The sequence below is a fragment of the Sphaeramia orbicularis genome, chromosome 13, assembly GCF_902148855.1.
Source record: "Sphaeramia orbicularis chromosome 13, fSphaOr1.1, whole genome shotgun sequence".
Taxonomy (NCBI): Eukaryota; Metazoa; Chordata; class Actinopteri; order Kurtiformes; family Apogonidae; genus Sphaeramia; species Sphaeramia orbicularis.
In genome coordinates, this window is record NC_043969.1 from 43,787,502 (window position 1) to 43,812,075 (window position 24,574).

The following is a 24,574-nucleotide window of genomic DNA, read 5'->3' on the forward strand; positions in this document are numbered from 1 at the left end:
TCAGTCAGAGAAGGAGATGACACGGAGTAATATTGGAGTCTGATTCAGTTGACTAATCCTGGCCTTGAGCTGCAGATTGAGCAGATCCAGGCTGGATGAAGCTAATGTGTCTCAGGACGGATGGCTAAGAGGGAGAAGCTATTATTGCTGGGGAGGCTGTTGAGCAATAAAGCACAATCTTATTTCCCCCTCAGACAGTGGCCATAAACTCACACAGACACACAGGGTCAGTGAGAGGGAGGTCTGCGAGGAGGCCTGCTTTATTACTCCCCATTCCTCCACTCGGCTGCTGCACCATCGTCCACACCTCGCCCCCTCCTCCATCTCCTGCAGCATCACAGTAATCAGTAGTGGCAACAAGGCTATATTCTGCTTTATTAAATGTCAGAGACTCAGACTTTTGCAGGCCACATGCCTCTGTGTCTGTACACAAACCCACTGCTGCCTTTGAGGATTGTAATAACAGAAACAACTCTTCCTCTACTTGCCCAGCATGTCAGGAAGGAAAAACATCTTCCTCTGCACTGCGAACACTTCCCAACACCCTTCCTCTGTCCGAAAAAGCCTCTTGCTGATTGAGTTGTGCCGCTTTCCGGGACGAAAAAGCCATTAGCAGTTGCACTGGACTGTGAAATGGGCTAGCATTCAAGAGCATTTTTGGCAAAAGCAGAGAGAAGGCTTTTGGGAAATTCATGGGACAGCAAACACCACAACGAGTGGCCACTCAGTGGTTGAGACAAGAATACAGATGAGGAACTTCACAGTGCGCTCACATCTTACTTTTTAGAGGTGTCTCCAATTCAGCTGACACAGATACTTTGAAACTGTATTATGTTACAGATTACTAGTTACTTACAGTTAAATGTGCAAGTATTATAAAGAATGTAATAGAACTGTTATAATTATTTCATCAGAGTAACTTTTTACATGTGAATATTTTATATAATTTTCTTTCTTTAATAATTTTACACCAAAAATTATCTGGATAAACCTGTTGAAACTAGGTGATTTAGTCTGTCTAGATTGAGAATGTTTCCTATTTTACTGTCTGGCACGTGTCACATTTATATAAAGAACAAGTAAAACAGAAAAAATTAAAAAATAAATAATGCTCCTTCTTAAGTTTTTACTCTCCAGCATCCCAAATGTCAACATGTTCATGGCATCACACTTGAAATAATGCTCTTATCAGATTTTCTCTTTAGATTTGGCCACTTTTACAGCCTCTGTGAGAAATGCCAAAGCAAGAAAATTTTGGGCAAATGATAACTACATTAAAGAAAGTGACAAGCATTTCTATTTTTATGTGGCATTGGCTTTTGTTGGGATTTAGTCATGTTAATACTGCAGTGCTCTTCCTCATGCACGTGTGTTCAACCAAAACACTTTCTCGACAAACACTATTTTGAGACACTCTGTTGTAGCATCCTGCACTTAAGAACCAGCCAAACAACCTAATGCTGCTTGATTGACAGGTCTGTATGACAGCTCGCTCGCCTGTTAGTCTGACTTTCAGAGATTTGGTTTATTTAATGAAACACTTTTTTTCCTGACACGGCTCCACTGTAGTTCTGATTAAGGTCAACTTTCAACATTGTACAATGGCTTTGTTTTGCAATCTGTGATGAAGTTCACCATTTAACAGAGTCTGCGCACTAGCAATTATCATCAGCTCACATATGACCTCAGGCTCCTGTCGTTCCAAATGTCCAAATATGGTCACTTCTGGCACCTAAATGCCAACATGGACATGGCCAAATTACTACTGGTTTCTGCTGTCTGTGTGTGCAGGCTCTGTGTGGTACGTTTGTGTTTGTTGCAGGGCTGATTTTTAATTGAGATTATCTTGTCTTGTGTCTGTATGAGGCAGTCTTAAACTGACTGGACCAGCGTCACGGCGCGTGCTATACCATTCTACGTGGTCCTCCACCTTGCCAGCAAATGCCTTTGCCTTTAGTTTTACGTGCTGCCGACACGCACCACACATTTGACACTACGTCCAAGCACCACCACACTACTGACGTCCACATTCACACACCATTTTGCGTAAGGTGAACGTTCCCTTTCTTTTTGTTGCGGCGTGAGTCAGTCATAACAAAATTGGGGGCTTGTCCGGGTCGTACCAGTTTTGAAACAGTTGTTCAGAAGCCAGTGAGTGACATCACAGTTCCTCTGTCCACCAAGTTCTGGAATGAGCTCTATGCACAGCCCCGTTACTTCCTGAACTTCAGGCTGCTCCTTTATTTCCTGTCTTTCATTGTTGGACACACTGATTAATCCAGGTGTGTCTGACCACAGTAGTCACAAGAGGAAGTAGCAGACACACCTGGATTAATCAGTTGATCCAATAATAAAAGACAGGAAATAAAGGAACAGCCTTAAGTTCAGAAAGTAGTGGGGCTGTGCGTAAAGCCCATTGTTACCCAATCACCTATATGCTAATGCTAATCGCTAATGCTAATTCTAGGTACTGTGTGAGTATAATAAAGCAAGTTACATATTCTTTTTTTAATCACATACAGTCTATGGCAGTGGTTCCCAACCTTTTTTGGCTCATGACCCCATTTTAACATCACAAATTTCATGCGACCCCAGATGTTCAATACAGAGACTTTTTTTTTGTTTTTTTTTGCTAAAATTAATTTGTTTTTGATGATGTAATAGTTTGCTATACTATGTTGCAAACAAATGTAATTTTAGATGACATTTAGTCTATATAATGTATATTATGGACGGAGGCAGAAAAGCCAGGTGTAGATTACTGCACAAAGTGAGAATTTTATTTTCCTTGGTCAGGATATGTACAGTCAGTCCAGCTTGGATTTACAAGGCTGTGAATTAATACTGAAAAAACAATAATTCAAACTATAAATTATGAAAGAGCTGCAGCATCTTAAAGCGACCACAATGAACATTTGAAAGATAAACAGAACCACAGTGCTTCAGTTTCAGCTTCACAGTTTGTCATGTCTTTTATGTATTGTGATTTTCTCTCTCAATTCACCATATATTTTTATTATTAAGTTTTTTGTTTTGTTTTGTTTTTTACCAGTTACTAGAAATTTCAGGTGATCCCATTTGAATTCCAGGCGACCCCACGAGGGGTCCTGACCCCAAGGTTGAAAAACACTGGTCTGTGGCCTGGAAATGCAGAATTTCATAACTGTTACTATGTGGAATGGAGTCGCTACACTCTCATTCATGGACTTTGACAGTCTCATACATTCAACTCAGTAGTGTTGCTGAGTCGCAGTGTAATATCTAGCGGCGGAATACAGTATACAGGTTCAGTATGCTGTTGGCTTCATATCAAAGTACTTAATGAAGTTTTAGCAGCTCAACCTTACAACTGATATAACATTTTTCTTATCATGATACCTTTTCCCCACTATAAAACTCAGCACTATTTACATGAAACTAGCTACTCCCCTGTGTCAGCTGACTGCCTCCGGCCTCCATCCATTACAGCCGACCCAAGACCTTTCTTTATGATTCAGCAACAACCGCCATTTAATTAAAACAATCCATTACCTCTTCTTCCAGAATAATTAAATGGCTTTGTTGCTTGTTCTTTCACATTTTTGTCATCATTGTTAAAGGTCTGCGCACTCATGCTCCTTCACATTACAAAGGCCTCCTCTGCTGCTCTGCTGGGTTGCAAATGAGGAGTCTGAGAGGAGAGAACAACAGAGGAGACAGATGGAGAAGGAGAGATAAACATAAGGTGTTGGCAAGAAGGATGTTATTGAGAGGGTTTCTGCTTAATTATGTAATGGAGCATGTAAGGGGCTTAATTGGAGGGCTCTGATCATATGCTACAAGCCGCTGCGAGCCTGTGCCACCTCACCTCTCCAGTCCATAATTTGTCAGGTTTTCCCATCATATCAAGTCCAATGATGAACGTGTTTTTTGAATTATTCATTATTTGTAGTGTGCATGGCGTGGAAATGGAACATCAGAGCTTCTGCTAATATACATCACCGTGTAGTACATTAATTATATCAGAATCAAAAAGCAAACTAAACAGGCCAAAAGGAATTGGGAGATGATTAAAAGAACCAGACCAGCAGCCATGTCAAGCTAATAGGTTTATATGAATAATGCAAGTACTCAGGAAGGAGCTCAGTGGAAGAAGGAGTGAGATGGGTTGTACAGTATCTCAGCTGTGGAACCACAATCCCTTCGTGCTTCCCGTCCCCAAACAAAGGCTTTTGCAAATGAATGTGATTTTTGTTCCATAGCACTCTAATCCATGCAGCATGATGTCTTTGTCAAACAGCAGAGGATTATTTTAGAGACTTTTTATTATTGTGGACCGAGTGGTGAAAACAGTCCACAGCAGATGTGTGACTGGGGTGTGGTTAGTGCTCAGCTCATCTCTTACACAATGATTAAATTATGGGTAAAATTTTCCTGGGGCGGCATACACTGTAGCAGCTTTCAGATAAAGAGAGGATCTATGGAAAGAGAAGCATTTTAGGGGTAAATACAGATTTGTAAGTGGTTGTTTTTTACACCAGGCAGTCCCAGTTAGTCAAATAAATGCATTTATTTAGTCTCGCTAAAGTGTTAAATGTTTAATTACATGTGCATAAAACAAAGAGTGGTTTCCATTTTAAAGAGAATCACATAAGATGTTCATTTATGTGAAAGGTCCGGGTTACGTTGTTGTTTTTTACATGCTGAACCTCGAGGTAAAGGAATAGAAGTTTCTGAATATGTAGTTGTAAGTAGTAACAGTAAAAATACTATTTATGTAGAGTGGCTCCTTTAACACGGTTATATTATTATAGAATATAATTTATTCTGTTTTTGTCACTAAGAGCATTTTAATGTGGCAGCCAATTTTAGATTTTTTACTCAAATGTATGATTCAGAACCATTATATACAGTCCACTCAATAGTATACAGTACATATGTATGAGATAAAATTAACTATAAATGTAATGGAGTGGAATGGAAACTATGATATTCCTTCTGAAAATAACGGATAATATAAATAGTATATTATGTAAACACTCAAGTAGAGGTTTGACATACTTCTGGCTTAAATTAAGTATAGAGTTCAGTACTTAATTTTAGTGTAGTTGTGTTTATTCAGTTGTGAGACGGCTTATCTTTAGCTGATATTATTCTTCCCTCACTGCCTCTTGTGACTTTTTCCATAAGAATATTAACTCCTTGTGTTAGATGAACCTTTATTGCCATATACCAAAGAACAGAGTGAGAATGGAAATAAAAGTATAGAACAGCACCAATTGTGCACAAAATGATGCCCTACTAAAATTAAACATGCACTTAAGTCTGTACAGTCTGACAGATTTTTGATAGTATACCATGCTAATATGCTAATGCTAGCAATTAGTGTGCTAATGCCTGCATGATTAAGCTAATAAAGGATAATAGAAAATTATGGAGATTTTCAACATTTCAATAAACATTTTGAAATAACTAAGCAATATATAGCTTTTTTTTATGTAAAATATTTGGATTTAACTTAGAGGTATGCTCAGTGTTAACAAACAGAGAAGCAGGTTTGTATGTGATTAATAAAGGAGATGATAGCAGACAAAACTTGCTACATCCTGTTTTCATTTTAACAGCATAACTTCAAATGCATATGTACATTTACAATGATTAACTTGTACGAACATTAACCGGCTCTGAATCTTGTAGGACCAGATCACATATAGGGAATTTGTACTTTCTCACTTAAGGCTTTTACTTTCACTCATTTTTTATTATTTTTCCTATGTAAGTTGTGACTCCCTGATCCTGCTCTTTTGTGTTATGTATGTTTAACCATATTTGTAGTGAAATAAAGTTAAAAGAAGACAAAAAAAAAAAGACCTTACTTTCTAAGATATTTTAAGGATACGCTGGAAGTGGAAGGTGTAACATTAGTGGACGTGACATTCTTCGCCCTTTCGTCTTGGCTGAGTCTGTTTATTACACAGTGACAAACCTTGATATCATCCAAGTTATTGTGTATCAGTTGATAACAGAAAACCACTCATGCATGTTTCAGACACCACACCTGTGATTTAAGGTAACATGAAACTTTGTAATGCAGGGCTGTTGATAATCCAACTGTGACAGAGTCCTGACTCATATGAAAGGTTGGCTAAAGGTAAAGCTAAGCTTAGGTATTTAATACACCTTGGTTAAGGATTAGCTGCTGCCTGCAGTAAACTAGTCTTTATACAACAACTGAAGGAAAACACCTTTTGAACATTAATAGAGAACCATAGAGCGACTCCAGAAAACAGGTAATTTATATCACCATGTAGCTGAAATCAGTGTAATCCTATCTTTTACAGTCCCCGAGTAAATCTTTACCAATATATGTACGGTGAATTATAGTCTGTTGTTGGATCAGCATAGGTAATACAGAGAAGCTACCACCTGAAATACTGTGGAAAAACTGCCACTATTATCAAATAAACCTTGGAGAACTACTACTATAACATGAGTTCATGTGTAATCAGTATTTCTGAATGCAAAAGAGAGGCTTAAATGATCTAATATTCAGGAAAATAATACATAACCAAAAGACCTTGCCATGGGAAAATCTCTACTGCTGCATTCAATATCTAATACCTCAAATTTCTGCTTTATAAAGAGTTTTTAAAGACTGTCTCAGAGACTTTATTTTCGTCATCATTACAAGCTTGACTGATTAGAAGACGTTCATGTGAGGAGCTATGTCAGGAAATTAATTATACTGAAATGGCGTATAAACTGATTGTAACTACCAATACTGTCTCAAAGTGACCTGAATTACAGTAAGTTTGGTATCATTGATTATAATCATTAAGTCTGCATGTAACAGTTACTTTTCACTGTTTACTCTGTTGGTTATTTTCTCAATTAATTGCATTATCTATAAAATGTAAGAAAATAGTGAAGAGGCATTTCTCAAAATATAACACGGCGTCCTCAAATGTCTTGCTTGGTTCATAACTCCCAAGATATTCAGTTTACTGGTGCAGAGGAGGAAAGAAACCAAGACACCACTTAAAATGTACAGTCAATTTGATTGTTATTAAACTAATCGTTCACTCATTGCGGCTCAATATGAAAATGATTGTACATTTTGGTAACACTGACCTATTTACCAATAGTTGTTAGTGTATTGTTGAATTAAATATAATAATAATAATAACACATTTTGGGCGACAACGGTGGTGCAGTGGTTAGCACTCGTGCCTCACAGCAAGAAGGTCCTGGGTTCGATTCCAACACAGTCGACAGGGGGTGGGACCTTCTGTGTGGAGTTTGCATGTTCTCCCTGTGTCTGCGTGGGTTCTCTCAGGGTACTCCGGCTTCCTCCCACCATCCAAAGGACATGCACTGATAGGTTAATTGGTTAATCTAAAATTGCCCATAGGTGTGAATGTGAGGAGTGATTGTTTGTCTCTATATGTCAGCCCTGCGATGAACTGGCGACTTGTCCAGGGTGTACCCCGCCTTCGCCCCTATGTAGCTGGGATAGGCTCCAAGCGACCCCCGTGACCCTAGTGAGGATAAAGCGGGTTCAGAAATGAATGAATGAATGAATAACACATTTTATTTGTCTAGCACTTTTCGTGGTTACTCAAAGGACACTTTACATACAGCAGAGTTGGCTGAAATACAACAAAAAAACAAATAAGCAGAGATGAATGAGAGTCCATTGTTGGCCATTTCACCTCTGATGAAAACATAACAGCTAATTAACCTTACTTTAGGTCACATGTGTCACTGTGAGCCAATCGTATCAGAGTTCTGCCATTGTTGAATATACTCATATATTAACATTTAGTCCTGCGGTCCAGCAGAGTGGATTGTCATAACTGTGTCCATGAAAATGTCTGTGTTGGTTTCATGAGCTGTCGTAAAGACGCCTCGGCTTCACAACATCTAAGCTGTCACTTGTCTCACAAAATTATCATTTCGGTTTATGTAGATCTTTTCAGGTTGCTTTGTAACAGGTCAGTCTATGGATATGATGTTAAAAATCATCATAGAGAGATTATCTGATTGTTGTTTTTCACTAAGTACTTATTTATTCAGTGAACTGAGCCACTTGTCCCGTAGGACTCATTAAAACAGATCAGACTCTGAGCTTCCTAAGAGGACACCAATGAATCTTTTAGTCGAATACCTTTGTTGTTTGTTATTTACATTTTTATTTAACTACGCTAATTACCTGAAACTGTACAATAATGGCTGTGTTTTTACCGGGTACATGTAAACGAAAGGTCACCAACATACAGAGGTCAGATGTACAACTGATAGAATAATTACAGGAGCTACACATGTTTGTATTTTTTAGGTATAATGTTGACTACACTAAATTCTATTACAGCTGACTTCCTTTGGAAAGCCCTTGAAAGACAATGAGCAGCAGATCTTAAGTGGCGCTTAATTAAATTTGCTGCCTCCCAGCGCTGAAGCTATCGTTGGTACAGAGTGTATTCTTACCGTCACACTCCCCACAGCTGTACTGCAGCAAGTCTGGAGAGTGTATGAGAGGCTGTCTGATAGACGAAAGGTTAAAGGAAAGGCAGGTGAATAGAGTAGGTGGAGAGGGGGTCACAGAAAAAAGACGAGTATATACTCTCAAACACACATTCAGAAGCACATGGAGCAGAGTGCTTGCGAAGCACAGCTGCTCTCCAAACACCGCCATCCATCACCCACTGCAGTGTGACTGCGTACAGCGTCTGCTCGGAGCCCATTCCACCTCAGCACCGAAACCTGCAGCGACTGAGGCAGACACAAAGAGATGAAATGAGGAGGGAGTGTGTGAGTGGATGAATCAGTTAGCGGTTGGCGTGCAGGATATGGAGTCAGGATGATGTCTTTAACGGAGCCTCTCCCTCCTCTGTCAGCAACTCTCTTCCACTCAATGGAAAGAGAAGCACAGACTGAAGATCAACTAGAGGTCGACTGACAGGGGATCTTTAAAGGCCGATACAGTAATGATCATTTAGAACAGGAAAAGCCCTGACCGTGCCTGTTAATCAAGGCATCCCTGACAATGAAAATGCATTATGGATGTCTGAGATGAACTACCACTCTTGTAAACCAGATAAAGTCAAAACTAATACAATCTGAATCACTAACTCCAACTCAAAGCAATTAATCAAAAAATGCGGAACTTAATAGATGTAGATGGGTGTCATTTTTGTCGTTTTAGCTGTTATTTTCCCACCAAAGTCAGCACTGCCGCTTTAGAAGCCTGGTATTATCCATCAGCAACCTCTGCAGATACTAATATTTTGTCAAACATTAGTGTTTACTGAGTTATCTAAGACATGTTAACAGCATATTTTATTCAGATAAATGTATTAAGATGGGTTCTATTTGTAAAATGACAAAACTCCCATTTTGTGCATTTTGTAGTGCTTTATTTGCTTTGTTTGGCAATGGTAATGCAAAGATAGAGAGGGGGGATAAAGAGAAAATAGTTACAAGGAAAATCTTTTGTTACAGTTGAAAAAAATTTTTAAGGTTAAACCTAAAATTTGCAGTCAAAGAATGATTTTGTTAACTGTGTTAAAATACGAAATCTACTCTACATAGAAAGAATGATGAAATCAGATTTGCTTTCTTTAATAGTTAATGGTATGTTATTATTTCATCCGAGTTTTTTCAGCTTCTGTTAATCAGCGCTTCCTTCATAATATCTGGAAACCTCAAACAATAAAAGTGAATAAAACCTCAATTAAAACTACTTTATAAATGAAACTACTTATAAAGGTTAACAAAAGCTGAGGCAAAAACTAAAACTAACCATGATTAAATCATTTTTAAGAACTGAAATAGAAATAAAAACAACAGCAAACAATAGTGCATTAACAAAAATGAATAAAGAAGAACTACATTTGAAGGTTACTATACTTAATGAAAGGCTGAAGCTAAAAGTAGTAGTGAAAAATATTAGTTGTAATTAACTGCCAAATTAAAAAATATTAATTTCATACAGTTTTTAAAAAGCAGAACTAATGAAAATGTCAAAACTAAACAGTCAAACAGAAGCAAATCCTCATATTTAAGAGGCTGGAATCAGAGAATATAAGGAATATTAAAAGTATGATTAGTCATCTATAATTTATTTATTGTTTGCAGGTATTTCTGCTTTTGTATAAAAACACAAAGATAAAACCTGACACTGTGTGCAGTTATTTTCAGCTTTATGTTTGCGTCAACAGATCCCTGGTGTCTTCTATCATTAAAGCAAAAAAAACAAACAAAATAAAAACACATATTTAAGTAGCAAAACAACCTACTAATTAGTTCCGAGCAGACACATTAACCCATATCCAGGTGCTGTACCTGAGGAAAGGCCTTAGCTCCTCCCTGTTGCCGTGGCCATGGAGCAGAGAAGCAGGGCCGTGGGGGTCTGCAGGGCTGAGGGGGTGTTTCTGGACCTCCTGGTGGAGATCAGGAGCAGCTGCTGAGTTCTCTGCTATTTCCAGCTCTCTCCTCTTCCTATCCTACCCTCTCATTTTCCAAAACACTACTTTTCCCCCTGTGCCCGCCTGCCTCGCCGGGCTCATGTAAAGCGCTCTGCTTCAGGCCGAGGTCGTGTCAAACCACTGAATGAGTGGTTTCAGGACGGCTCCCAGCCCTCGCCGTGAAACTTCCAGTCCGTCATTTGTGTGATTTTAGCCCGCCCATTCCTCTGCTGCTCCGATCACACACTGGACTTCGCCTTGAGCCTTTTATTCATTCCATCCTCCTCCTTTGTATTCACTTGGATTTCCATCTGTTTCTGATATTTCTACCTGAGGTCAAAATCAGCTGGTACTATCCCATTTAAAGGGGTTCTGTCTAGTATGGATATTCCAAACTCTCACCAGCAGGGGGAAGTCTTGAACAAAAACACACCCATTGCTACTAAATCCACCAACAAACTACTGCTACATCTTCAGGGACTGAATAAAATATAAAGCTCATTATTTACGCACATCTGTATGGTATGATCACATTTTCTTCTTCAAGCTAAAAAGTGGAAGTCAACCAATGTGGGTTTTCTAAGGCCAATGCTGATTTTTAAAAATTTGGTCAGCCAATGGCCAATATCCACAGCCAATTTTTAAGACCGTTTTAGTTTTTTTAAAAACCACATTGACTGTAAAAGACAATTGAAACACTCAGATAATTATGATTTTTGTGCAGCAACATAAATGAAATTATTAATACACATACACATAGTACTCTTTTAACATTTACATTACTGAACTTCAAGTGCTACCAACACAGGTTCCTGATCAAATATCTTATAGCATTTTTACTACTGATCAAATATCAGCTTTAAAAAAACAAAATTTAGGCCAATGGTCGATAAAAAAAAAAAAATCAATATATCGGCCTGATATATCAGCTGATATCTGTACAAAGATGATGCCATGTTTGACAACACAACTGTACTGAAAACTGACTTGATTTGTGGTTTGACTTTGGTTGTTTTCTGTCTAAGCTAAGCTAACAGAGCTATAATGTGAAGATTATAAGACAGTGTTATTTTTTGGACCGACTGCTGAAGTACACGTATACCAATATATTGGTTGGCCGATATATAAGTCGGTCTACCTCAACTGAAAATCATAGACGTGTACTTTGGCAGTCGGTTCAAAAAATAACACTATGTTATATAATCTTCACATTACAGCCCTGTTAGCTTAGCTTAGCTTAGACAGAAACCAACCACAGTAAAACCACAAATCAACTCAGTTTTCAGGACAGTTTGTATTGTCAAACATGGCATCATCTTTGTACATATATTTTTGAAACTCACAAAGATAATGCTATTTTACAATATGTTATGTTAAATTCCTTGCAATTTCAGCTACTGAACTGATAAATTTGTCCATATTTGCATGGCTGCCAACTTATAATGCCTTTGGGAGGCTCAATATACTGCTAGCAGAAAGAATCTGAATAGATGTCACACCATATTTCACAGTAAAACAACATATTTTACAGATGTGGTTCATGAAAGCTTGTTTTGAGTGATTCTTAGTGTCACCACATTGTTTTCCTCAATAAGGACTGAACAGTAGCTCTGTCTAGTGTGGAACCTCATTTTCTCAGCTGCCCACTTTGATGGCAGGGTTACAGATGAGGCTGTGGTCGAGGGCCGCTTCAGCTTCAGGTGCACGGACAGATGGTCAAGTGTCAAACTCTATTTCTGTTATAGCCCTGTAATGAAACAGACCAAAGAAAAGGACTAGGCAGCAATGAATTATTGAATCATGGCCCTTTTTTTTTTGACTCATCTCATCTAGTGTTCCGTTTGTTTAGTTCCTGTAGGTAATTTATTGTGTCTGATTGTGTTTTTAAAGGGCGACACGGTGGTGCAGTGGTTAGCACTCGTGCCTCACAGCAAGAAGGTCCTGGGTTCGATTCCAACACCAGTCGACGGGGGGTGGGACCTTTCTGTGTGGAGTTTGCATGTTCTCCCCGTGTCTGCGTGGGTTCTCTCCGGGTACTCCGGCTTCCTCCCACAATCCAAAGACATGCACTAATAGGTTAATTGGTTAATCTAAATTGCCCATAGGTGTGAATGTGAGAGTGATTGTTTGTCTCTATATGTCAGCCCTACGATGAACTGGCGACTTGTCCAGGGTGTACCCCGCCTTCGCCCCTATGTAGCTGGGATAGGCTCCAAGCGACCCCCGTGACCCTAGTGAGGATAAAGCGGGTTCAGAAAATGAATGAATGAATGTGTTTTTAAAAGCTGGACATATTGGTGGTGTGATTAAAAGTATGTCTGATGTGGGTTTCTTTTGCAGTGGGTGAGTTTGTGAGCGATGTGCTTCTGGTTCCAGAGAAGTGCAAGTTCTTCCACAAAGAGCGTATGGACATGTGTGTGAGCCATCAGCAGTGGCACGGAGTCGCCAAAGAGGTAAGAAAACAACCCTGCAGACGACACAACAGTGGGCCTTGAGTAAAGCCTTCAACAGGGTTCCCCTAAGGTCTTAGAAAGTCTTTCTCATTGAAATACTCTGAGTTTCAAACGTTTAACCTTAGTGTGTTATTGGACATCATCATTTCCCCCCTCTTGCCATAAAACATCTGAGCAGCACTTGCTAAAAAGTAAACACATGCAATAAAACAACTGCTATATGATGATGAAATTCTTTATTCAGTCATCACATAATACAACTAGTGTCAACACTACAAACATCACCAACAGGTTAGTGACTAAAAAGGCCCAGGCAGAAGCAGAATGCTTATATTAATGCCTGTCCTACATAACAAGTTTGGCTACCCAGCATTCAATATAGGAAAAAGAAAAAAACAACAATTCATACAACCAAACAAACAAGCAAAACATAAAAAAGTGAAACTAAACCAGAAAAGTAGAAAACATAACCAACCAAATTAATGGCAATTTAATGTAGAGTCAAAAATAAATTCTTACTTATTACTTATTAGATCTCTTAACAATTGTATCCTTCAAAAATTGCCTTACGTGCCATTTTTTTAAATATCAAAATTGAGCTATACATTCTTAAATCCATGCTGGCCTCATTCCATAGCTTAACTCTAACAACAGATATACATCTTCTTTTAGTCTCTTTTCTAGCTTTTTGTACAACAAATTTACAAACATCTCGCAAATCATATTTAGACTTGTATGTTGAGAAGAACCTTTGTATACAGATGGGGAGTAACTTTAATTTTGCTTTATACATTATTTACATTATTTTATAGTAAACCAAATCATCAAATTTCATAATATGGGACTTCATAAACAATTCATTAGTATGTTCATAGTAACCAGCCTTATTAACAATGCGTATGACTCGTTATATTGTTATAAACTGACAAAAATCACTCATATTCACTACTGACAGCTTCAAAATGTCTATAAAATCTGTCTGAATGACTGTATAATGTTATAAAAACCAACATGGTTCTGGACCTCACAGTGGCATGGGATTGGCCCTATATTTAATGTCTGAGGAAATTACCAAAAATAGTCACTTGACTGATAAAGGGTTAAAGGGGTCATATTTTGCTAAACTCACATTTATTAGTCTTTGGTTCATTTATTTGTGTATTTGGACCCCTAATAGTTCATAAAGTTTCCATTGGAACCCTCCAGGTGCAGCAAAACTATCTTTATATTCATTTTGTCAAAAATCAAGTGGATTTCTGCAACCTGTTTAGTTCCTGCTTAATTTGTTACGTTTTATAACTAGTTACCTCACGACACTTGCACATATAAGGTCAACACTTCCGACGAACATTTCTTAGAGTACAACACAATTGTTTATCAGTAGCAGTGGTTGTAGTAAAAACTGAAAATATGTCCAAACTTCGAGCCGATTGCGAAAATGTTCAGTTGTGCTTGTATTAATAAACACAATTGGTTGAACGGGACAGAAAGCACGGTCAGCAACCTCACAGTGGCTCATTTGCATTTAAAGGGCCAGCGCTCAAAATGACCTTCCTGGTGTCATTCCTCAGAAATAGGGTTGAAGATGGACCTGTGGAGTTGAATTAATGAAGAATTCAGACCCAAGTGGAGCATTTACAGTTTATATAGAGCAAAAAATGTTTGAAAATGCATAATACTATTTAAAGACAAGCAAAATATCACTCCTTTAAAAGTCTTGAATCTACAAATATGCATTTAATACCTTAAAAAAGTCTTTAAAAGGTGTTAAATTTGATATGGCAGGTCTTAAGTTATGTTGCCATAAACTTGTTTTCTGTATTGTGTTTAAATGTGTCTGTTAAATGTCCAAGTTATAAAGAAAGTACTGTTAGTCGACTCACTTCCATCCTTTCCAACCTGACAATTTATATTGAAATTCGGAACCAATTATTGCTAACTTTGCAGCCCCTGGTGAGAAATGACTCGTAACGGTGGGAATCGAGGCGTTGGAGAAAATAAATACACTTTCTTAAATTCAACGAGTCACAAATTTTTGCCAGTGTGGCTGTGAAATAGGCATTAAATTCTGTTCTAAGTAGTCTTAAAAAGGTCTTAAATTTAACCTGTAGGAACCCTGCTTAAAACTTCAACCTAACTTTTAGAAATGCAACCAAAACTTTAATTCTCTTCCTGCTGACTGCATTACTCTCCGGTCTTTTCTCTAATTTGTTTCGACCTGTCTGCGAGAGTCTCCGAGGTCCTCTGATCACAGGCTGACTGGAGTCCACACATTTCAGCTCCTAATCAGATTAGTGTTGTTGCTGTAATGCAGCTAATCCCCGCGGGCAGCTACTGAGCCAGCCCCCGGGGTCCGTATCAACCCTCAGCTCCTGTTGCCTCCTGCTCGTCCCCGACATGTATGTTTGTATCTGCAGCCTTAGATAGTGAGACGTCCAGAGGCAAGAGTTACCTAAAGTTCACGCTTATAAATCTTAACAGAGGAAAATGATTCAAACTCATCCTCTTTAGCTCCAGAGCTGAGAAATCTGTTAAGGGAGTACTTTACTTTTGGAAGTTGGTCCAGTATTAATCATTCTAGTCAGAATGTGTCAGGAGAGCTAGTATCTTTTGCGATAAGAAAAAAAAAAATTATGCTTAAATTTGAAAACTGGGATCTGACAGGCTTAGATAAGTACTGTTAATAAAAACAGACCAGACAGAGCTGATAAAATACGGCAAAATGAACGCTGACATAGCATAAAACTTTAATGTTTAAGATGTGAACAAATGCTGTTCGGAGTTACCAGTGTTACCAAAGTAAAGTAAAACTGTTTAGATACTTGGAATTAACCCGTAAAGATCTAGAACTAGTTTTACAGTGACTTCCCAATGAATTTTTGTCAACATCTAACCTTTCCTAATTAATTTATCACCATTCTTATTATAATATTATCATCTGTATTTTACATTTTTCAGTTATTTTTGTCCATTTAATTGACTGATTATGTAATGTTCATAAAAGTTCAGAGTAAATTCAAAGGTTATTATATGAGAACAGAGAAAACTGATGGAAAAAGTGACATTTTCAACATGATACATCATTAAATCAACATAAAAACAATGATTTAGAGCCAGCGTCATTTATCACACTATAACACAAATCATTCAGGAAAGGTTAGATTTACAGTTAGATTTAGTAAAACAGTTTGAGGTTTTTAATAGTTAACTGATTTTATTTATGTGGTTTTCATTGTAACTGGATTAGGCTCTTGTGCCAAGGAAACAAACACATCTGCATTATTTAAAACAGAACTGATATAAAGTCTTTCATTGTCAGTATCTTTAAACAAGTACAAGTTAGAGCTTCACTGATTAATCAACTATTAAATTAATTGACAACTAATTGGGTTTGAGTATTTTTAAGTCTAATTTCTCTTATTCCAGCTTCTTAGATGTGAATCTCTCCTGTTTTTTTTTTTCAAATATGACATTTAAGGATGTCATATTTGTTTTGGAACACTTTTTCACCATTTTTCTTACAGTTTTTAGACCAAACTATTAAATGTTTAATCAGGAAAGGAAGGCTGCATGACTTAGTGAAAAAGTCATATTGACTTCTTTTTCTACTTTCATGGTTATGAAGGAAAAGCACAGATTACTCATTAAGAAACATCAAATATAAACATAAAGTATCCAGACTATTTTCTGATGTGGAAGCCAAATTTGAGTTTTGTTTTTTGTTTTTTTTTTTATTACATTTTTTATTTGATTTTGCAATGAACAGTTTACATGATTTACTTCCACATCCACGTGCACATATAACATTTTAAAACATTGTTTTGTATATATCTATGTGTACATTTCTTGTCCTGTGTATATCTCCTGTGCCTTCACTTCTTGTTTTCTTATCCCTCCTTTTTTTTTTTGGGAACTGAACAGTAATAAAAATAATAAATAAAAATAATAAAAACAAACAGTTATATAGTCGAAAAAACCCTTAGTATGTGGGATGCTGTTTACATAATGGTTAAAGAAAGAGTGTAACATAATTGTCTCTGACTATTCTGATCACTTATCTGTTTATATCTGTAAATTATATTCATTTTCATCTATATACATGTATTTGATTTTATTCGTGGTTGTCACATCGGTTCACATCGGTTCTTGGGGGGGGGGTGTTATACTTTATGTGTCACAAAATCTTGTATCATAAAATGTGAATTCTATTCCTTTTTTTGTATTGTACCTTTGAAGGACGCACAATGAAAATAAATCAAAACAATTACCAAAACCCCCCCCCCCCCCAAAAAACAACAGTAATATAAACAACAGTGGGTGGCCACGTTTTGTTCCTTTTTAATGTTATGAAGTCCATCCATGGTTTCCATCATTCCTCAAATTTGTCATGTTCTAGTTTCAATGCAAATGTCAGTTTCTCCATTTGGGAAATTTCTTTAACAAGTTCTATCCAGTCTTCTACTGTGAGTAATTTATCAGTCATCCATTTTGGAGTGATACTTTCTTGCTAGCAACCAACATAATATTCAACAGATATTTTTTCAAATTTATGCGTTTTTAAGATTTTTTTTTTTTTTGGGGGGGGGGGTCAAATTTCCAACATTCACATTCACATTACCATCAGTCGAACATGGCCTCATAGTTATTTTGTTGAACATTGCTTAGCATGTTCAATCCACTAATGTTACATTTCCATTTGTCCATGACTAATGTTTCTGCTACTGACGTTAAAGCTGCTAAAGGTCATACCTGAACCCCCCCAACCCATGAATGATGATGGAGGGCTCCATCATTCCCATCTCCGTTAGGGATAAATGATTACTACTAATTAAACATTTGACAAATTCTCTACAAGAGTTTACAAAGCGATTATAGCAATATTATTTATTGTATCTGTGAGATTTTTAAGACTTGAGTGTCAGATTTAAGGATTAATTATCAGTTTATTAAGACCTTAAATATAGGACAATCAAATTTAAGACTTTTTAATGATCTGTGGACACCCGGAGTGTCTTGTAAAATGTGGCAGTTTTCCATTTGCACAATACCTCTATCTGCTCAGTGTCATTATTTCACAAAGTGTTTCATAATCAGCACCAGAACCACTTCCACTGTTTTTGATATGTGTATTATTGTCATGAAAAGGACAGAGTTTATTTTTGTTTTTTAATATGTGTATTATTGTCATGAAAGGACAGAGTTTATTTTGTTTTTAATATGTGTATTATTGTCATGAAAGGACAGAGTTTATTTTTGTTTTTTAATGTGTATTATTGTCATGAAAAGGACAGAGTTATTTTTGTTTTTAGTTAGTAGTCTTATTATTGTCATGAAAAGGACAGAGTTTTATTTTTGTTTTTTAGTATGTGTATCATTTGTCATGAAAAGGACAGAGTTTATTTTTGTTTTTAGTATGTGTATTTAATTGTCATGAAAAGGACAGAGTTATTCTGTTTTTTAATATGTAATTATTGTTATGAAATGGACAGAGTTTATTTTTGTTTTTAATATTTAATAATACTATTACTGCTACGACAAAGGGCAGAGTTTAGTTTAATGTGAAATGCTTGCTGAAAAATGGACCAATCTATCTTGATATGTATTGCAATTTTTGTGTTTATTTTTAATTTTTATTTATTAAGTTATTTGATCGGGACAATGCAAATGACAATAGTAATAAATCTACCTGTTACAAACAAGCGTAGTAACTGATGATTCGCATAAGGAGATTATAGCTATTGCTAGTTTCCATCTCCAGTCCCCTAGTCAGGCTTTAGCAGAGAAAAGAAAGAAGGAAAGAGAGAGAAGTAGAAAAAAAAAAAAAAAAAAAAAATAATAATAATAATAATAATAATAATAACAATAATAATAATAATACTAATCATAATAAACTTAAGGTTGCATAAAATGACAAATGTTGAGAAAAACAGACGTTAAAAAAATTATAAAATAAAGTTAAAATAAATAAATAAATAAAAAATTGTTGTGTAGGAATTTAGGGTAGGTTGACGTATGAGTTTCAAGGGGGCGGGAGGTTATAGATTAAACTTCATCCCGCTCCTTTTCGAATGTTGGACTTTCTTTTATATAATACTTTGTTGTTTAGTTTTAATGCAAATTTGAACTAAATAAACAAACAAACAAACTTCATGGTTTCATCCAAAGACAGCAGCTCTTTCTACAATAGCTGTAAAATCTCCCACTGTTAGAAACCTCGCTTAGACAGTCACATCTGGAACACAATGCAGATGAAATAAAACTTACAATAAATAACAAAAACATTCACAGCCAAGGTTAAGAACTGGCTGAAAACAAAACAAGAATACACCCACTTCTAAACATGTAATGGTTTTTCTTCTCAGAGTGTGTGAGTGTGTGTAGTAGATGTGAATAGGCTTTTATATTGTTGCACTGTTTTTATGTTATGTTGTTTATACTATAATTGTATTTCTCTGTTGAAAGTCCAACAGGGACAGCAGTGGCAGATTAATTCAATGCTATCTAGTATTTGTGCAGAACATCAGTTGTTCTCTGTGTCCACTATATTTCACTCCATTGTCCTGATAAATAAAGGACTAAATAAATAAAATAAATCACCTTACAACAAAGTAAGGTGTTTATTTTTCCCCATTTCTGCCTCATAAATCCTCATAAATCTTCAGCCTGTTTGAGTCAATAATGACACTGGGTGATGGTACAGTTGTATTAGATTTATCCGGCATTCCCTATGAGGAAAGGGTAGACGAACTGAAAAACTACAAAGTCAGTATATAATGCGAAAGTATGTTCACATCTGTGTTCAGCGATACAGATGTGCATCAGTTCATCTGTCATATATAGTGCATGTACGATGTGATGTATTTTCCCCTTGATGAAACAAGGTATTACCATGTTAGAAATGGAAAGGCTTCTGTTTCCTCCTCATGTTGAGTGTTTAGACATAGATATAGATATAAATATAGATATATAGCTATAGATATACATATAGATAGACTTTATTTTAAACATAAGGAGGCAAAAGAAATTACCAATTTTAAACAGGACACTCCAATATATGGAAATAAATAAGTAATATTTTCCATGATGTCCTTTCTTCTTCTTCTTCTTCTCCTACTTTTTTATTCTTTCCCTCTGCCATCTTTTTCTTTTTCTTCGTCTTTCTCCTCATCTTCTTCTCCTTCTTCTTGTTGTCCTTCTTTCCCCGTTCTCATCTTCCTCTTCTTCTTCTCAATCTTCTTCTCCTCCTCCTTCATCATCTCTTCTCCTCCTCTTCCTATCCTTCTTTCCTCCCACTTTTTCTTTCCCTCCTTCTTTTCTTCTCGTTCTTTCTCCTCCTCCTCCTCCTCCTCCATCTTCTTCTCCTCCATCATCTTCTTCTTCTTCTATCCTTCTTTGTTCCCTCTTTCTTCTTCTTTTTCTTCTCTTCCATCTTCTTCTTCTCCATCTTCTCCTCATTCATCATCATCATCTTCTTCTTCTTATCCTTCTTGTACCCTCTTCTTCTCCTCCTCCTCCTCCTCATTTTTCTTCTTTCCCTGCCTCCATCTTTTTTCTTCTTCTCCTCACATCTTCTACTTCTTCGTTGTCCTTCTGTCCCCTTGTACTTCATTTTTCCTCTTCTTCTTCTCCTCCATCTTCTCCTCTCGTTTCCTTCTTTCCCTCGTACTTCATTTTCCTCTTCTTCTTCTCTTCCATCTTCTTCTCCTCCTCCTCCTCCTCCATCATCATCTTTTTCTTCTTCCTCCTCTTCCTCTTCTTTTCCTCCCCCGTTTTCTTGTTCTTTCCCTCCTCCTCCTCATCCTTCTTCTTCTTCTTCTCCTCCATCATCTTCTTTTTTCTTCTCATCCTTCTTTGTTCCCTCCTTCGTCTTCTTCTCCTCCATCTTCTCTTCCTTCATCTTCTTCTTCTCGTCCTCTTTGTTCCCTCCTCCTTCTTCTTCCTCTCCTCCATCTTCTTCTCCTCCTCATCTTCTTCTTCTTTCTCATCCTTCTTCATTCCCTCTCCCGTCTTTGTTTTCTTTTCCTTGTTCTTCTTCTTCCCCTCTCCTTCATCTTCTTGTTCTTCCTCTTTTTCCTCCTATTCTTCTTCTTCTTGTTCTTCTTTCTCTCCTTGTCCTTCTTCTTCTTCTTTCTCTTTAAGGCCTGTGGCAAGAGCTCCATGGTGCTTCACAGTTACGGGCCTGCTCCTACTTGTGGCATTGACAAGTTCCACGGCACCGAGTACGTGTGCTGCCCCACCTCCCGCGTCGGGGAGTCGGCCCCCCCATCCCTGCCCTCCCAGGAGGACGAAGAGGAGGAGATAGAGGATGAGGAGATCGACGAGGCCGACCTGGACGAGGACGAGGTGGTGGAGGACAGGTGAGCGGTCAGCTTCGGTTTCAGAGCCACTGGGGTCTAGTTTTGTGTGTTTGATTACGGCGTGTCTGTGAAATATTACGAGTATCACGTCGGCGCTCTTGCTGAAGGGCAGATATTACTGGCCATCTGGATGAATTAAAGTGGCGCGACATTGACCTATGGCAGCTGCTCTGTCTCGTTTGATAAATCACTCGTCTCCCTGGCTTCCACCCCTTCACTCAATCATGCCCTCCCTCCTCAGCGAGACCCCGCCGACGAGCAGCCCACACAAAAGGAGGACCCGGTATACGAGATGAAGACGAGGAGGACGAAGACGAGGAGGAGTACCACTACGTCTACGAGGACGAGGAGGCCGAAAAAGACATCGAGGCTGACAAGAAGCAGAGCAAGATGTCAGACAGCCAAGATGACGACAAAACTCTGCAGGAAGTGAAAGGTTTGTAATCGCTACTCATGAATTAAACACTTTACAATAATACTACCCATAAAAAAGCATCATAATTAGGTTGTAAACGCTTTACAAGTATTGATAAACACTTATAAAGACCGTCATATCTCAGTGTGGATAATAGTTTATTTATACTCATAATGCACTTAATGAAGAAATGCCATTTATTGACTTTGAACCAAGGGGCAAAAACCTCTGCTCCAAAAAAAAGCAATGGGGAATTATCTCAACCCATAAAGACCCAAACATCACCACTGACCAAAACATCTACTGAGCTAAACTGTTAAATACCTGTTGATCCACTAATCCTATCAATACATATAAATAATTGGTGTAAAATACAGTTATTCGTCTTTCATGGTCATCAGATATGACCTATTTGGATGTTCAGAGACTCCGTAGTACCGTGGCAACACCATCATCTTCTACAACATTGATTCACTAGTAAAACCCATGGAGTTGGATCAATGACAGTGGATGGACATACTTGGTTTATGTTAGTTAATGATATCTTTGCTGAAAAAATCATTTTTTGTTGTGTTTTCTCTGTTTTGATGTAATAATCTTGGAATTTACTCTGAGTTTTCATGAGCATCTAAATTAATTATAGGAAATTAATGTAGGAAAATACATGATTTTACAGTGGAAAATACAATATACAGGAGACAGAAAAGGTCAAATATAGAGAAAAAAATATTTGGGAACTGCCATAAAAGTAGCACTGGGTGTTTATGGGTTAAATTAAAGTAGGAAATATTGGAAAATACCTGATTTATAGTGATAATGTGCAAAAGACAGAGGATAATATTATAAAAAATTGTGATAAATCACTAAAGAAAGATTAGACATAGGGGAAATTTCATTTGGGAACTGACACATAAGTAGCACTGGGTCTTTATGGGTTAAAGTTGTAATTCCACCAACGGCCACCAGCTCCAATAAGCTCCAATAAAACCTTACACTGAATATCTCTCGAGAAATGTAAAATTCCCATTCCAGTGTAATTTGTTGTATTTTGATCCTCTGATTACTGATCTAGTGGGTGTTGGTTAAGTTATGCCAGGCCCAAAAGGTTTGATGTCTGCAGTATTGGGCTTTGATTGACAGGTGTCTTACCTGTCAAGTCAAACTTCTGTTTCTTAAATAAAATTAATTTCTTATTGACAGATGCTCAAATGCATTTATGCTTAATAACACATTAACAAAACTGTAGAAATAGTAGCATTTAGCAGTAGCGTTGTCCAAATATGGTCACTTCCAGCTCCAAAAACACAGGGTTAACCAAATCCCAAACTACTGCAGCTCAAAAACCAATCAGTGACATCACTGCTCCTCCATCCACTAATCATTTATAGTCTAGTCTATAAATAAAATAAATAAAAAATAACTTCAATAACTTAGACATAAGAAGTGTGTTTATTACTGAAATATACAATGAAATTAGTGACTGCTACATGTACCAGTGGAAGTGACAGATGTAACTCATAGAGTACAAGTCTATTATTCCTCCAACTGGTTTTATTATTATGCAAAATAATTGATTATCTCCACTAACTGTGATACAACAGTTATGTAATAACTGACAGATTTATCTGCAAAGGGCATAAATGTTTTCTCAGTGTTGGCAGTTTTTTCTAATGTGTTGTAACAGTTCTTAAAGCTGCAGGGAGCTCAAACCAGAGGTAAAACACTACAAATTGGAAGTACACATTTTTGTTCTGCGGATCGCTAAATCAAAATACTGAATAATTAGGATAAATGAGCGGATGTTGAAAAACAAGAAACTTTTCTAAGCCTCCGTGTTGAGTCCATAAACTCTAGTCACGAATCTGATCAGTGATTGTAATTGCAGCCGTCAATCATCTGTCAAACCGCCCATAATGGTCCTAAAATGCTTGTAATTGGATAACATCTGCGATACAGGCTCTATTTTCTACAGGCTGATAAGATAAGAGAGTTGAATTCATGTTTCTTCACACTTCACTTGACTGATAGCTAAGAGATATTTGCTTAATGCTGCCAAAATACCATCAAGAACTGCAGCTTATAAAGTGTTTACGACCTAATTAATAACTTGACTCTAAACATTCTAAATCTTTCATAAGCGTAGTCTTATTGTAAAGTGTTCCAGTTCAATAAATGATATGATATGTGCTGTACCATCGTCCTCTTCTATCATTTCTCTCGTCTTGGAATGTTGCCTCGCACTTCAATATAATCAAACCTTTTTAATTTTAATGCTGTAAGCAATTATGCTCAGATTTGTGCCAAGATCAGCATCAGCAATAACTTTTCTTCATCTCACAGCAGAAATGACGAGGTGCTGATAAAGAATAAATCACCCTGTTTTATTGTTACCACTGTTGTGTAGAAAACTACCTTTGCGAATTGTTATTTGAGTCCTGGCAGGGCTTGTTTGGTACTTTTTCTGAGTTTGTGAGCTTGGATTGAGGTGCTGCCTCCTAGTGGCTGGATGATCTAACCAGTGTCCCCCGGCAGCCGTGTGCACCCTGGAGGCGGAGACGGGCCCCTGTCGCGCCTCCATGCCCCGTTGGCACTTCGACATGAGCCAGAGGAAGTGCATTCGCTTCATATACGGGGGCTGCGCCGGCAACCGCAACAATTTCGACTCGGAGGAGTACTGCATGGCCGTGTGCAAACGTCTGAGTAAGTCTGACCAACCAGAGGCCGGCTTCCCAACAGCTCCTCCCCCTCCTCTTCCTGCTCCTCCTCCTCTTCTTGTTTGTGTCTTTCTTGCCGACTCTGAGGTAAACACATGAGGATAATATAGTTGTAGAGCAGCGCTGGGTTGTAAGTGGACACCTGTTCTGCAGCCTTCAGCTCAAAACTCATCATGTCACTACAGCTGTT

At 37.5% G+C, this 24,574-nt stretch overlaps 1 protein-coding gene across 1 annotated transcript in view; it reads left to right on the forward strand.

Annotated features, from left to right (window-relative positions):
- LOC115430985 (amyloid-like protein 2) overlaps nt 1-24,574 on the forward strand; it is a 68,007-nt gene that overhangs the window by 8,443 nt on the left and 34,990 nt on the right. The window contains 5 exon segments of the mRNA XM_030151205.1: nt 12,786-12,898; nt 21,038-21,262; nt 21,497-21,532; nt 21,535-21,691; nt 24,203-24,370. Of these exon segments, the coding sequence (XP_030007065.1) occupies nt 12,786-12,898; nt 21,038-21,262; nt 21,497-21,532; nt 21,535-21,691; nt 24,203-24,370 (699 nt within the window).